Source organism: Eumetopias jubatus, unplaced genomic scaffold (assembly GCF_037043125.1).
Source record: "Eumetopias jubatus isolate StellerSeaLion01/CBP00866 unplaced genomic scaffold, mEumJub1_p1.0 scaffold_12, whole genome shotgun sequence".
Taxonomy (NCBI): Eukaryota; Metazoa; Chordata; class Mammalia; order Carnivora; family Otariidae; genus Eumetopias; species Eumetopias jubatus.
This window is the reverse complement of record NW_028274818.1, coordinates 27704623-27720018: the sequence shown is the minus strand read 5'-3', so window position 1 is coordinate 27720018 and position 15396 is coordinate 27704623. Positions and strand designations below refer to the sequence as shown.

Below are 15396 nucleotides of genomic sequence, written 5' to 3'. Positions count from 1 at the left end.
TAATCCCTTAGCGTTAAAGGAACAAAATTCTCAGTGTGCCGTTGTGCCGTAACTAGTCGGTGGATAGGGACAGCTCCTGAGGCTACAGCTCATCTTTAATAGCACCCTTCTCCTGGCAGCTTAGAAAATCTTGCACAGGGGCGCCTGGGTGGCTCAGTCGTTAAGTTTCTGCCTTCGGCTCAGGTCATGATCCCAGGGTCCTGGGATCGAGCCCTGCATCGGGCTCCCTGCTCTGCGGGAAGCCTGCTTCTCCCTCTCCCACTCCCCCTGCTTGTGTTCCCTCTCTTGCTGTGTCTCTGTCAAATAAATAAAATCTTTAAAAAGAAAAAAAAACATTAAAAAAAGTCCAAGCTGAAAATCACAGATCATACATTAGGATTATTGTGAATGAAGGTCCTTGCCTTCTAACTGTAATTTTCCTCAATTTTAGAGTTTATTAACTGAGCGTACATATGACAGGCTAACTTAAATGTACAACTTTTTCATACTCAACTTTTTAATTAAATGTCAAACTACCTGTCCCGTTCATGTGTAAAAGGGGCTTTCTTTTGTTTAAATTCCTGCTAAAATTATGGTGAGAAACCACTGGCACGGGGACAACAGAAGGAGTCAGTGCTTGAAACTGCACTCCTTTCCAACTTTTTTTTTTTTTTAATTTTTGGAGAAGGTGTCTTTGGGCATTTATTTTCAAAAAAATAACTTTTGTCTCCTCAGAAAGTCAACTTTTTTAATCTCTCTATTTTTCCATCCAAGGGGAAACAAAGAATAGTCCTTTGGCCTCCACTCACCTGGAACAGATCAAATGACATGACAATTCCATCCCTCGATGGCAATGCAGCAGGTTATCCTGAAAATAAAAGACATATCCAAAAGCACCATGTCCCAGCCCTTCATCCTATACAGTTAACCCAGAACCAGAACAGGGAGCTGGATGACCTGCTCTTGGCTGGTTTTAAATGTTCCATTCAACTGACAAAAACGTAAAGATGTGTTCTTATGTAAGCAGTCATGAAACATGAAAACTTTACATAAATTTGGAAGACGTGAAATATACACTTTACAAATTGATTCTTTATACTTTGAAAATGGATTTACAACAGTATTACTTTACACAAGTTCCTACTTTATACAATGTTTTTAGGCAGCTTTTCAATAACATTTCTATTACAAGTTAGTTACACATGGAACCTCTCAGGAAGTTGGGAGGCTTGAGGAGCCACATGCAAGGGACTGATGACAGGGGCAAAAGGTGTGAGACCATCACTCTGGTGCTCAACTAGGAGCTGAGAAAGGACTCCAACTCTCATATGGAGCTAAATCAAGGCACTGGGATCTTCACTGTTTTCCTCAGCTCTTCTTCCCAACGGGCAAACTTTCATCAGAAGAGGGCTGTGTTTTCTACATCAATATGGCAAAGAAACCTTCTAATACAGGCTGACGCCTATCATAGACTAGCACAGTCAGGTACTGAATGGTGATGGGTAATGACTCTTGAAGTATTTGTTTTTCAATTCTATCTCCTGTTACAGGTATATAGCATCTATAATCCATTCCAGTCTGTGTTACATGGCAGGAAATCTGGGCAGGATTGAGCCCAGAACACCCATGGGCACTAAATATCAATCAGTGCCTGATCCAAGCCAGAGGCAGGTCTTAACAGAGTGCCAAATACCCAGCAAGATTATAAATGAAAAAAACAAGACGCAGAAACCCACTGCAAAAGGGCCTTCAGAGTTCAACAAAAGGTACAAGGCAACATGAAGTTTTACCCCCTTCCAGGTAGGCATCCACTTTGTTCTCAGGGTTATCTTACACAAACACCCAAAGGGTCATGTTAATTTTAATAGCAAATTAAGTGAATCCCAGATACTTCTGCCAAAACAAAAGACCTAAAGTCTAAAGATCTTTATATATCATTTTTTAAAGCTCTGTATGGCAGAATGAAGCAGGGACACTCAGGCTTTTACCAACCTCCACCACCACGGACGATATCTCTGGCTTTAGGCTAACCAGATAGAAAAGGGAGTTCCACCTCCCAGGATGCTGAAATGAAATTGTAAAGAAGTCCATCTCCTTTATAGCTGATCCAAATTACACAATCTTTCTCCAGCCTAGAGCCTACATAAGAAACTAGCCCTTTCTTGATTCCGCATAAGAAATCCTCTAGAGTCTGATCTGAAAGAAGGAAAAACAAAAACACAAGAGCCACTGGCATGAGGCAGGGGCACTCATCCACCCTTTGGTGCCAAGTTCACTAGGTTCCTTCACCCTTCTGGCTCAGGCTCCAGCTAACAGTCCTTCCTTCTCACACCTCTCATGCAGCTGCTTGAGGGTTACTGAGGATTAATGAGATGAAGCATCAGTTTCTCTGTGTGTTTTCTCTTCTTTCTCCAGGTGTAGAAGTGCCTCTGGGACACAGGCTGGCTTCACAGCTAACACATAGTAAACAAGGTTTTTAGATAACATCACTTTGTAGTCGATCTGGGTACTTAACAGAAGGTATCAGTTAGAAGGTAGATGTACCTTTGTTCATTTGCTGTGTTAGTGCACAAGGTAGGAGGAAAACTAGAGAAGACCTGCAAGACACCACCCAGGCTTTGTCATTCACCAGCAGTGTAACTGGGCAGGTGACGCTCTCTCCAACTTCAGTATCATCATAGGTAAACACATCAGTGGCCCTCTCATGGGGGAGAGGGCGGTAAAAACACATCTTCTTGCCCTTCCCCCACTAACTCAGAGAGGCAGAGAATCCACCTCACCTGGAATGCTGTCGTCAGGGACTGTGGACAACCCATACGTGAGGAAGAACACGAGGAGGGGGCCCAGGAGGTGCATACCAGATGGGCAAAACTCTCTAAAGGCAAAGGCTTTATTTCAGCTGCAGTGTCCCCTTTCAGTTCTATTCTCAATGGAACTGGGACAGATGGCATCCTGTCCCAGTGTCAGGGGGTTCTTAAGAAAGGCCAAACCACTATTATTCCAGATTGTACTCTGGAATCTCTGGCCCCGGAACCCCCATCATGATGACAAGGAGAGACATCACAACTGTGGGAAAGCTGCAGACAATTACAAGTCATTCTTAAAGAGATTTAATTATTTGAATTGCATCAAAGGGGATATAGTACATTTAAATCTCTGCTACATCACAAACTGCTGTTTTTGTTGTTTTGTTTTATTAAAGACCCACTAGTTCTACCCATCTCCAGGTTTATGGCTACAGAATGGGGCGAAAATAAGTATTACCAACAGAAGAGGAAAAACCAAGCAAGAGTCTGTTCTGTTCACCAAGTCTTCTCCACTGCAGAACAGAGCCCTTTAAAAAAGAAAGGAGGGGAAAGGCTATGGACTATCGACAACCAGTAACAACAGCTAGAGTTAGAAAGCGACAGGAAGGAAGTCACGGAGGCAGAGCCTGCGTGTTCACAAGCTGTCCCTCGACCCACACTTTCCTAGCCGTCCGCAAAGATCCATCTTCCTTAAATTTCCTTTTGACATCTTAACCCTAAACCAAGTTTCCCTGTCAATTCCAGTATAATAGAGACACCATTTCCACAGGAGGCCTGATTTGAGGACTGGAATGATTTGCCACCATTCTGAAAAGCTTATTTAAAAACAGCATGGCTTTAAAGATAAGTTCTATTCCTTGAAGACTGGGTGGGGTTCTTTATTAGTAGAGATGGGAGGCATACGGCCCACCAAACAGAGCAGGATACAGAACAATCCACTGCTGCTGTAGCCTAGTTGGGCAGAGGCAAAAGCAAGCAACACCCCCGTCTCGCTCTTCCAAGCCCACAAGGTAGAGGGGCATAAGAAGCTGTAGTCTAATGGCTCTAAAAAACCAGCATTTAGTGTTAAATTAGGACCAAGGATTTATTCCACAATATAAACTGCAACATGTGATACAAGCTACCAAAAAAATAGTAGGAGAGGAAGGGAGGGGCAGGGGAAAAGCCAAAATACAGCCGTGGCAATTACTTACAGAGCAGTCTCTTTTCTACATCACTAGTTCATCAGTGACACTAGAAACTAGACATTTGTGTTCTGTACATCAACCAAATGCTAAAGCACCAACACACTGTTTGGAAGTTTGTTTTGTTTTGTTTTAATTCCAGCCACTGAAACCAACACAGAAGTTATTGCTTTGATAAATAAACCTAGTCTACCAGGAAAAAGAAAAGTGGATAAAGAAACAAACAAAAACCCCAAAAGTGAAAAACTTAAGTTCCCCAATATGGTAACAGAGTAAACAAGAGAGAAATTCCTCAAATGAGGATTTACTGGAATTTCTGGTGCCCTTCTGGGCACCGAAACTGAGTTGGACTCGTAAGCCGGTAAATCCCAGACAGAGGTAAGATTTTAATGCTGTACATGGAAAGGTGCAAAAGCCCCAATGCCTTCCAAACTGGTGGAAACCCCTGCGGAAAAACCAGCCAGCATTTCAAACCTCAACAACCACAAACAGCTCTTAAGGAAAAAAATACAAAAAGTGTCAAAAATTTTTTTAGTTGTTTTTTCTTTTTTTCAAAGAGTTCTGGAAAAATGATCCCATACGGAATAGAAATAGCACCGTTTACAGGCTGGTTTGAATACCAGTCCTGCAGCTTTGCTGAGAAATTGAAGAAATCTTCTTGGTTGGAGTCCTGAATTACATTAAGTGGTTGGGGGGGGGTGTTTGTGTTTGTGTTTTTATTTGCGGCTCGGTGCGTCCTTCACAGTACAGCGCACACAGATGTAGTCTTCCTTCTCCGCCATCTCTGGAGAAACACCAACACAGACCTGGTGAAACCACTGATTGCAGCTGCCATCACACTGGACCCAGTCCACCTGGTTACAAAGAGCAGGGAGACGGGGTTTTCAGAGGAAAAAATGTGATTCAAAACTGGGCAGGCCAGCCTCAAGGTATTCAGGCCGTTTGCCACTACCGGCCACTGTCCCACCACCGGGACCTCGGGCACAACAGCTACGCCACATGAGTGCAGCTGGCCCACCAGCCAAAGCAACCAAGTCAAAGCCATTCTTCAAGTCGTGACTGCTTTGGGGTTAAGACAGCGCCGCCCTGTGATAAGTAAGCAAAAGGGCGTTACATCAGCATCCCTCCCACCTTCTTAGCGCCGGGACGGTGAAAGCTGGAAGAGCAGGAAGAGGAAAAAGGGAAGAATAAGAGTTTCTTCAAGAAAAGGGAGAAGACCCAGGAACGATGGTTAAGAGCAGAGATATCAGTGGGGGAGGGCTGAGCAATCCATTCAGATCAGCTCAAAGCAGATAAGCAGAAGAGAAAGACCCAGCGAGATGAGGTGTAGTTTACAGGGTTTCTGAGTTAAGGGAAAGCACGTCCTCTATGGCCCAAACCTCACTGACCTCATCTCCTTCTGGCTGCAGGCAGCTCACAGCTGGGCAGATGGCATCTTCATCCTCAGAGTCCTCCTGTTCGGAATAGGATGTGTCTGAGGGCAGGGAATGAGTTTCGGCAGAACGGACTAATTCATAGCTACGCTCTCTCTCTAACTTGAAACTGTTCATGTCCTTGGAGTGGCTCAGTTTGATTTTCTTCTTTTTGGGGGTCCGCATTTTTTTAACTCGATCCCACCGATCACTGGAGAGGCCTTCTCTTTCCAGGCGTCTCTTCAGTTTTCTCTCAAGACTGTTGATTCCATCTCGCTTCCCACGGCAGCACTCATTCTGGGTGGAGGACAGGCAAAGTCAATTTTAGCTGACAGTTTTGCCTGTTACTCAAACTAGTGAAGTATTAGCTGTATGAGAAACTGGATGATCTCTCATCAACATTTTAAAAATCCTGCAACCTGGGGCGCCTGGGTGGCTCAGTCGGAGAAGAGCGTGCGACTCAATCTTGGGGTGAGCTCGAGCCCCACATCAGGTGTAGAGAAGACTTATTAAAAAAAAAAAAATACTGGGGCGCCTGAGTGGCTCAGTTGGTTAAGCATCTGCCTTCGGCCAGGTCATGCTCTCAGGGTCCTGGGATCGAGCCCCACATCGGGCTCCCTGCTCGCCGGAGAGCCTGCTTCTCCCTCTCCCTCTGTCTGCCGCTCTGCCTACTTGTGTTCTCTATCTCTGTTAAATAAATAAATAAAAATCTTAAAAAAAAAAAAATACTGCACCCTGCCACCACTGCCACCACATCCCCTCACGTCCTATGGGACAACCTGCTTGAGTTTAGCTAACCGAACTGTTAGTGCTATCAAAAGAAATAGTGGAAAAAGGAAATGTTAAAGACAGGCTTTCAAATTAGCACCAGAAGATGGGGAGATGCCTACATTCTCCTCTTCACCAACTACAGGAGTAAAAGACTACCATGTAGCTTCTACCTAGGTGTGTATGCTTATCCTTTGACCTACAGACTTCTAAGGAACCGTGCTAATACCTTCCTTCTTTAAGGACATACATCCCCACCCCTTACAGAAATGAAGTGCATTAACTGAACATAACCAATAATGGTGCTACACTACTATCTGTTATCATAATGAAAAATAAAATTCTAGGGGCCCCTGGGTGGCTCAGTTGGTTGAGCATCTGACTCTTGGTTTCGGCTCAGGTCATGATCTCAGGGTCATGGGATCGAGCTCCACACTCAGTGGGGAGTCTGCTCTTCCTCTCCCTCTGCCCCTCGATCTGCATTCTCTCTCTCAAATAAATAAATCTTTTTCTTAATTTAAAAATATAAAAAAATAAAATTCTAAATGGTATTTGATAGTGAGATTCTCCCCTATCCTATTATTCTCAGGAGTTTTGAATGTTATAGGTCAGTTAGCTTACTAAGAGAAAGCAGCAGCATCTTTAAGCTAAGACACAGAACATACATGGTGTCTATCCCCTTCAAGTAAGTCAGCACTCAAAACAGGCACCCTCAGTCTGATGACCCAGTCCTCACACCAGCTGTCCTGTTAGGGTTAGAGCAGTTAAAGCATTTGTTAAACGTTAACTCCAAGATGTTCTTTAGATTTTGAAAGCTTTATACCAAAAGGCCTTCCCAACTATAATTACATTTTCATCTCTACAGTATTTCTCTTACAAAAAAATAATCCTGCTTCTAGCTATTATCACATGGGCATGATGAAAAGCACCATGCTAAAAGGAAAAAAAAATTCACGGTCACTTAAAAAACAGCACCAAATTCCAGGATATGAGCCCAAAGTGATGCCTAGCACCCCTCTGCTCACTGAGAGCCTTAGGAATGGGGTTGTGAGGTAGACAGTTTGCATCCTTTTCATGATCGAAGACAGCATCTCATTCACCTAACTATTTAGATGGAATGACACTAAAAATCATGATCCCCACCCTGGACTATATTCCCCAGCTGCCTGTCAGACACTCACCTTCTCACTGCTGGGTCTAGCTGGTGAACTTCGGTCAGTTTGCTGAGTAGGGGTCGGCTTTGCAAGTAAAGTCTGGTAAAGTTCCTGAATTTCAGGAAGGGATACCTGGAGCAACTGGGCTTCCATCAACAGTTCATTCACTTCTGGACTAATACCTGTTAAAAACCACACCAAAGGGTAATGATGACAATAGAGGGTGTTTCACATGGACATTGAGACCTACAGGCACAGCAGGACCACCCCTCATCCCCCTCATACCACTGCCACCCTCGCCTTGTAAAATTATATTAGGTTCACGTAATGTGTCTAAAGCCACAATATAATAAGAACCCAAACTAAGATTTTCCTCAGGCTTCTGATTACTACTGAAGTACTAAGTCTACACTGAATCCCCTCTTCACTTAATTATTGCTAACACAGAAGAGGTCATACATCTGCCTTGATAGCTTCTGCTTTCAACAGAAAGCACAGAACAGGCCAAGACATGGGCAATCTGGGGAGAATGAGTAGCTCCAACCCCATTACCAAACACATAGTGGGATGGCATGACTAAGGGTTAGGACGCCCGCCACGGCTCCAGGCCGAACTCCTGGGGCAACCATGTACACGGAAGCGCAGCTGACCCTCGAATAACGTGGGAGTTGGGGATGCTGAATCCCTAAAACAATGGAAAATCCATGTGTTACTTTTAACTCCCCCCAAAAACTTAAGTGCTAATAGCCTACTGCTGACCGGAAGTCTTACCGATAACATTAACAGCTGATTAACATATTTTGCATGCTTATGTATTATATACTATTCCTAGAATAAAGTAAGCTAAAGAGAACAGACTGTTAAAATCGTAAGGAAGAGAAAATACACATTTACTATACTGTGTTGTATTTATTGAGGAAACTTGTGTATAAGTGGACCTGCATAGTTTAAGAATCAACATAGAAAAAAGAAGGTAGGTTTCTGGGCGCCTGGGTGGCTCAGTTGGTTAAGTGACTGCCTTCGGCTCAGGTCATGTTCCTGGAGTCCCAGGATCGAGTCCCACATCGGGCTCCCTGCTCAGCAGGGAGTCTGCTTCTCCCTCTGCCCCTCTTCCCTCTCGTGCTGTCTCTCATTCTTTCTCTCGCAAATAAGTAAATAAAATCTTTAAAAGAAAAAAGAAAAAAGGTAGGTTTCAAGTATAGATTATCTCTAAGATCCCAAAGAAGCCCATGACTTAGCACGTGACTGAAATGGCTGGTATTTAAGTCAGTTGGCATGGGATTAACCCTTTCATCCCTGAAAGCAATGTATTAAAGCCTTTCCTATTTGCTTTGCATTTATAAATCTTCTAGCATGATCCTCCGCCTACCTTGCAAATTCTTAGTAACCCGTATCCGACATTTGAGGATAAAGTCTTTTTAAGTATCTGAACAACAAAAACCTACTGCAAGATTACTCATTACTACCCAGCCCTCCTCCTCCTCCTCATCAACGAACTGTATACAAACCATGGAGGGGGATACAACTTCGGCCAGTGGAGAAGGGAGAGTGTACATATGAGGCTCTGCCATCCCAGTCATCAGGCAAGAAAAAGGCTGTTGTGCCAGTAGGCGGAGACACCTAATGGAAGGAAAACATTTTATAGGAAAGCTTTTTCAGGATTAAAAATTCTCCCACCAGTCCAAGGAACGTAGTTTGGGTTATCAAGCAGGCAAACAGGAAAGAAGGACTTCAATTCCCAACTCAAAGAAGTCTCCAAGTATTTTAGATTTAGCCAAATCAACTCATATCCACCAAGCCTTTAGTCTTCCTGGTTTTACCTGGACTGATTCCACAGAGGTCAAGAGCACCGTTGGGAAATAAGGCATTTTCTTTGCATGAGAACAGACCTTACAGCCTTTTTATACCCTATGTGATTCTCCTAATGAAGGTTATTAACACAATGAACACAGACATGTGCCCCTTTGAGCAAACTGACCGGGGAACTGTCAGATCTCATGCACATCCACCTTCCTCCCTCCCTCCCTCAGTGCTTATTAAAAAGTGCTAGGAGAAACACTCCTTTGACTCTGAACTAGTAAGTAAGTAACAATTGTGTCCTCTCCTTTTGTCAATAAAGGTAAACTTCTAGCCTCTCTTGTGTACACAAGATACTCCTCCCCTACAGGCTACCCAAATGAGGACAACTCACCCTATGCAACTAAAATTTAATTCATCATTTGCTAAGACCCAGACACTGTATTTCACAGGCCTGGAAAGAAATGTAAAAGAAAACGAGGATACAAATATGACGGAATCAATTTTTTGTCTTTTATCTTTGATCAGCTGAACATCTAACTCCTAATCCACTGTCTGTGTTAGCACACACAGGCGAGCTACGAGATCTCGGCCAGAGAACTCTGCACAGGATCTGAACATCAGGTCACACGTGCATCAAGACTGAATACCGCCCTCTGATTGTATTTTTCTGATATTTTCACATTCTTTTCCTGCAGTCACCTTCTATGGAAGAAGACAAAAAACTCTGCCCATCCCAGGGATGGTCAGAAGAATCTTGCTTTTATAGCAGAAAGATCATGGATGGTATGAAACCCACTGCCTTTCCTCTGAAGCAACACAGTACTCAGACACTTCAAAACTTACTCTTTCCTCAAGGGGCAGTAAGAGACACAAGGCAGAAAGCACGTCCCCCTCCAGTCAGGGACTTACATGAGAGGAAGCAGGGGAAAAAAGCAGTCACGCAAAAATTCTAAAAATTCATACATATTAAATATGTATCTGGAATTCATACATATAAATGGGAAAACTATACATATCTATGGAAAGGTGAAATCTGCTCTCCAGAAGCAGACTGCCTGAGAGACACCTTCTGAGTGCCAGGAACAGAGAAAACGAAAACAACACGGTTAGGGACACAGAGCCCTCAAAGCGGGGAGCTGAAAAGTGAGCACTGGCACCAGTCAAGCCATCACCAGGAACAGCAACAGTACCAGAGTGAAAGGTGCCGGGGAAAGGGACAGAGCTTGGCAGATACCAGTAACTGGCAAAGAAAAGTCCAGACTCACCTTGTTTGTCTCAGACACCTGTCCTGCTGAAGCTTGCCATCTGCTATACCATAGTCCTGAGCCCAGTCGATCTTGCACAGATTTGAGAGTCCCTGATGAAAGCAGCTGCTGGGCTCTGTGTTGCCAGTTCACGGTTCTTTCGATCATATATCGAAGTGCATCTCCCTCAGGAAGGCGAACTCTGATACGCTGCAGGGATGCCAGCAGGGGCAGAATTTTCTCTAATGGAGGTTTCTCTGACCTCCGACAATGGGGACAAAGCCAGATGCGGGGGCCTTGTGAAATACTGGGTACCGCCACACAGCTAGTGTGGAAAGCATCCCTGCAGAGTTCACACTGTATCATGGGGGCAGCTGGGGCCTTCTGACATAGGCAGACTTTCAGCTCCACATCTTGGACAGGTGACAGCAACTTCCCTTCATTGGCTAGTCTGAGAGACTGCAAGGCTTCCATTTCCCTTAGCCGAGCTTCCCCAAGTGTTGCCATCTAAAAAGGATTTAACAATCAAGGACAATGTCAGAATTTAGCCCTCTCCTAAATCTCAAGGGTCCTAGAGTAGATGATCTACATTTAAATCCTGGCTCCGTCTCACTGAGTTATTTGAATGGCCCTGGGCAGCATGTTCCACTGTGGCTAAATGTTCACATGTATAAAATGCAGTTAATAGTACAGTCCATCTCCCAGGGCTGCAGTGATGATTACTTGAGAGCCCTGTGATAGAGCACGCTCTGCCGGGCACACAGTGAACAATGTGAGCAATTACTGAGCACATACTACTTCTTAAGGTCCAACTTCCTTGCACATTTACTTCTCTTAAAAGATAGAGGCTTTTCACATTCTACGTGCACTAATTCCTGGGGTTCTCCATGTTTTCATAGTTCCATTAGCTTCTGTGTTCTTTTAGAGAGGTACTTTGGATAGAAAAGTCTCTAAAGCGGCCACTACACAATGGTAGTTTATGCCTCTTACTATCTTTAACATTAAGGCCTTATACATGGGCCGGACACAGCCACTGTAGATAATGAAACTGGATACCTCATGAGATAATTAAACAGAAAGCACTTTACCAGACTTTTCTTACATACACGTGCGCACACACGTGCATGCTTTATATAAAATAAGCTCATTAGGGCACAGACAAAAGCAAGCTGCTTTTCTGCAGAGTGGCAGGTATACTCAAACTGTAAAGTCTTTCCTCTCTAAACGAGAGCCATGTCCCACGAAAGTGGGGAGTTCAGTTAACCTGTATAAGTGACTTGAAAATAACACATAAACAGAACCAACTTCAAAGTAAAAAGCTAGAGTGACATTGAACATATTCCTGAACAATATTTACAAGATGTCTGTTAAGTGAAACCTTCACATGAACGGACTAAGCATCTACTATACAAGGTATCCAATATATAAACAGGTCCAGGTATTACAGATCTATTCATTATGCACCATGAAGTAAAAGCTATCTAAATGTGATAAACTAAAATCACTGGCTACGTCAAGAGTTAGCCACTACCACCTTGAACTTAATATCCAGTTTCCCCAATAAAAGGTTGGACCACCGAAGTCCTCCTCCAGCACTTCACTGATATAGAAATACAGATAAATGTGGGAGGGGGGAAGCGCCGATTTTTAAAACTGAGTTCTCCCCTCTAGAAACAAAAGCTACAGGCTGCAGGAACCATTCCTTTCCCCAATTCTATTCCCAAATCCTTAAAACGTTAATCTGTCACAGTTAAAACCATTCCCAGTTATCACACCCACCCACCATCAGACCTGTAATGATTCACCAGATGAGGTGCCCTGAGTCTTAAGGCCAGAATGAACTCTCCATTATTTCTTTTTGGAATGGGAAAGAAAATGTATGAATGATTAAGGAAGAAACAAAAAGATCTGGAAGTAAATTAGGTAACAAACCTTTGGTATATTTTTTAAAAATCCACTTATTTCTGTAGACAAAAACAATGTACAGGCAGTATATACGGGTTATGTGATAACAGGGTGCCTTCCTAGAACTCACAAATGGGGAGCAAACAGCTTGTCTTTCAGAGTTCTACTATGAAATCAACAGGTAATGTATAAGTTCTTAAGCCAGGGATTCATACACTAGATGGGCAGAGACTAGACTCTGAAAGATATAGCATGCAAAGTTCAAAACAGACAGTGGCTTTAGAAAAACAGACCACAGAAATAACAGTGGAAAGCAGCTCCTTAAAAAAACCAGAATGATGCTCAAACAGCACAATCTGATTAGAAACTGACTCAATATACAAATATGCCCTGAGGAAGTCTGTGTCAAAATACATAAATCAAGGCAATCCATGTCAGTCACCAGAGAAGTCAGGTAGCTATAGAGGAACAGACTGCGAAAAAGATGCCCTGACCAGAGACTGATCCCATCTAGTCTAGTCCTTGGAGCTGGGATAGTCCAACTCTACAGTGGGCAACACTTTGTGCCACTTAAAGCACCCAGGTGGGACTATATCCAAGTAAAAAGCTTTTGCACAACAAAGTAAACAAACAAAATTAAAAGGTGACCTACAGAATAGAAGAAAGTATTGGCAAAGCACATACCTGATAAGGGGTTAATATCCAAAATAGATAAAGAACACATACAACTTAATAGCAAGAAACAAACATAGGCAGAGGATAGGACTATTTTTCTAAAGAAGACATACAAAGACGACATAGGTACATGAAAAGATGGTCAACCACGAAACTGCAAATCAAAATCACAATGCAAGATCACCTCACACCTAGGAGAATGGCTATTATCAAAAATGCCAAGAAGTAACACATGTTGGTGAGGATGTGGAAAAAAGGGAACTCTGTGCACTGTTGGTGGGAATGTAAATCAGTACAGCCACTCTGGAAAACAATATGGAGGCTCCTCAAAAAATTAAAAATAGAAATACCAAATGATCCAGCAATTCCACTTCTGGGTATTTATCTGAAGAAAGAAAAACACTAACTTAAAAAGCTACCTGCACGGAGCAGGAGATGAACCATGAGAGACAATGGACTCTGAGAAACAAACTGAGGGTTCTAGAGGGGAGAGGGGTGGGAGGATGGGTTAGCCTGGTGATGGGTATTAAAGAGGGCACATACTGAACGGAGCACTGGGTGTTATGCACAAACAATGAATCATGGAACACTACATCAAGAACTAATGATGTAATGTATGGTGATTAACATAACAATAAAAATTTTTTTAAAAAGCTACCTGCACCCCCCCATGTTCACTGCAACATTATTACAGTAGCCAAGACATGGAAGCACCTTAAGTGTCCATCAGTGGATGAATGGATAAAGAAGATGTGGTGTATGTACATACAATAGAATATTATTCAGCCGTTAAAAAAAAAGGAAATCTCACCACTTGCAACAATATAGATGGACTGTAATTGCGTTGGGCTAAGTGAAATGAGTCAAAGACAAATATTGTATGAATCCAAAAACAACAACAACAACAACAACAAAAACAACCCACAGTTACAGAGAACAAATCAATGCCTGCCAGAGGCAGGGGGTGGGGAGTGGGCTAAATGGGTAAAGGCAGTCTAAAGGTACAAATTTCCTGTTATAAAATAAGTCCTGAGGATATAAGGTACAGCATGTTGACTACAGTTAATACTGTACCATATTGTATACTTGGACGCGGCTAAGAGTAGATTTTTAAAGTTCTCACCATAAGAAAAAGTTTGTAACTATGTGCGGTGATGGATGTTAACTAGACTTATTGTGGTGATCAATCAAATCATTATGCTGTACACTTGAAACTAACATAATGTTATATGCCAATTATAGCTCAATAAAAGAAAAAAAATCTAAGCATCCAAATTACCTGTCTTCTTTTGTTCTAATACTGTGGGGCTCACTGACCACGAGCTAGACTCTGCTTCAGCTTCTTATGATGATACCAGCTTTGAATCAACAGTGCTTACTAAATGTAGTCAGACTCAAAGGTATCCAATACACTTTTAAATGTATTTTTTAAGCACATGTGTTTGTGTATTTATTTTACTTACTTACTTAGTAAGCTCTACGCCCAATATGGGGCTTTAACTCACAACCCTGAGATCAAGAGTCACACACTCCACCCACTGAGCCAGCCAGGCACCCCTTATGTGTATTTCCTGTTGTAAATTAGTAAGTTGGCAGTACAGTTTCACTTATCTGTTATCTGTTAACCTTGATACCCGCAGTCAGCATCCTGGGATCAACCCACAGGCAATGACAAGACGGAGTCTGCAGAACTCAGACTGGGAGGCCCTCCCTGTACCTGCTGCACCTCTATGTATCTTCTACTCAAAACGTTTACATTTGACAATTTTCAGAAAAAGTCTTTTTGGTAAAACGGAGTACTCTTAAGGTTATCCTTTTACATACCTTACCAATATCCCTGTGAACAAGAAAGGGTTAGAAATCATCCTCCCTAAGCAACAGAGAAAGAAGAAAAAGCCCCACTACGTACAGCTGAAGCAGTCTCCTTGCTTTCACTTAAAGCTCTCTCCAGGTCACTCAGACTCTCTAGTTTGGCGCTTTTCTTCTTTCCACTTGGCAAGGGCTCCTTGAACTTTCTCTGCTTCCTCTTCAATCCCCAAAGGCCAATGTCACATCGAGGACACAGCACCTAATGTGGGGCAAAGCACAACTACCAGTAAGATGGATTTCAGATAAAGCCTTAGGAAGCTCCACAATAAAAGCCTAAGCAGTGGGAAGGATGTAAACTTCTTATTATCTAACATTTTCTCTGTCACATGCCACTCTAAAGCCAGAAAACTCTCCTCTATAAAGGGAAGGAGGGAGGGAATGAATTTCACAAAACATTGACTTTGATTATAGATTGGATGAAACAGTTAAGTTCAATGTGATATATACCAATTCCAGTCATAATGTACTACCAGTATCAGCTTACAAAAAATACAAAAAGTGCAACTCTAGCACTTTATGAGAGGTGGATGAGACTATTTACCAGGCTTATTAAATGCAAATGGTGCAGCATGGCCAAGGTTAAAAAAAGTCCAGTTTCA

The 15396-nt window shown here is 42.8% G+C and overlaps 1 protein-coding gene across 2 annotated transcripts in view; it reads right to left on the bottom strand.

The window, feature by feature from the left end:
* Positions 1-1051: 1051 nt before the first annotated feature.
* Positions 1052-15396, bottom strand: part of KDM5B (lysine demethylase 5B) — an 80942-nt gene continuing 66597 nt past the window's right edge. The window contains exons 22-28 of one of the 2 annotated variants that reach the window (XM_028120125.2): positions 14838-14996; positions 10370-10855; positions 8813-8924; positions 7332-7486; positions 6816-6896; positions 5359-5679; positions 1052-4824 (exon numbers count right to left, since the gene is read on the bottom strand). In XM_028120125.2, coding sequence (XP_027975926.1) covers positions 4687-4824; positions 5359-5679; positions 6816-6896; positions 7332-7486; positions 8813-8924; positions 10370-10855; positions 14838-14996 — 1452 coding nt within the window. In that variant the 3' untranslated portion in view covers positions 1052-4686. The remainder of the gene's footprint in view (positions 4825-5358; positions 5680-6815; positions 6897-7331; positions 7487-8812; positions 8925-10369; positions 10856-14837; positions 14997-15396) is intronic. The other variant, XM_028120126.2, reaches the window with a different exon arrangement.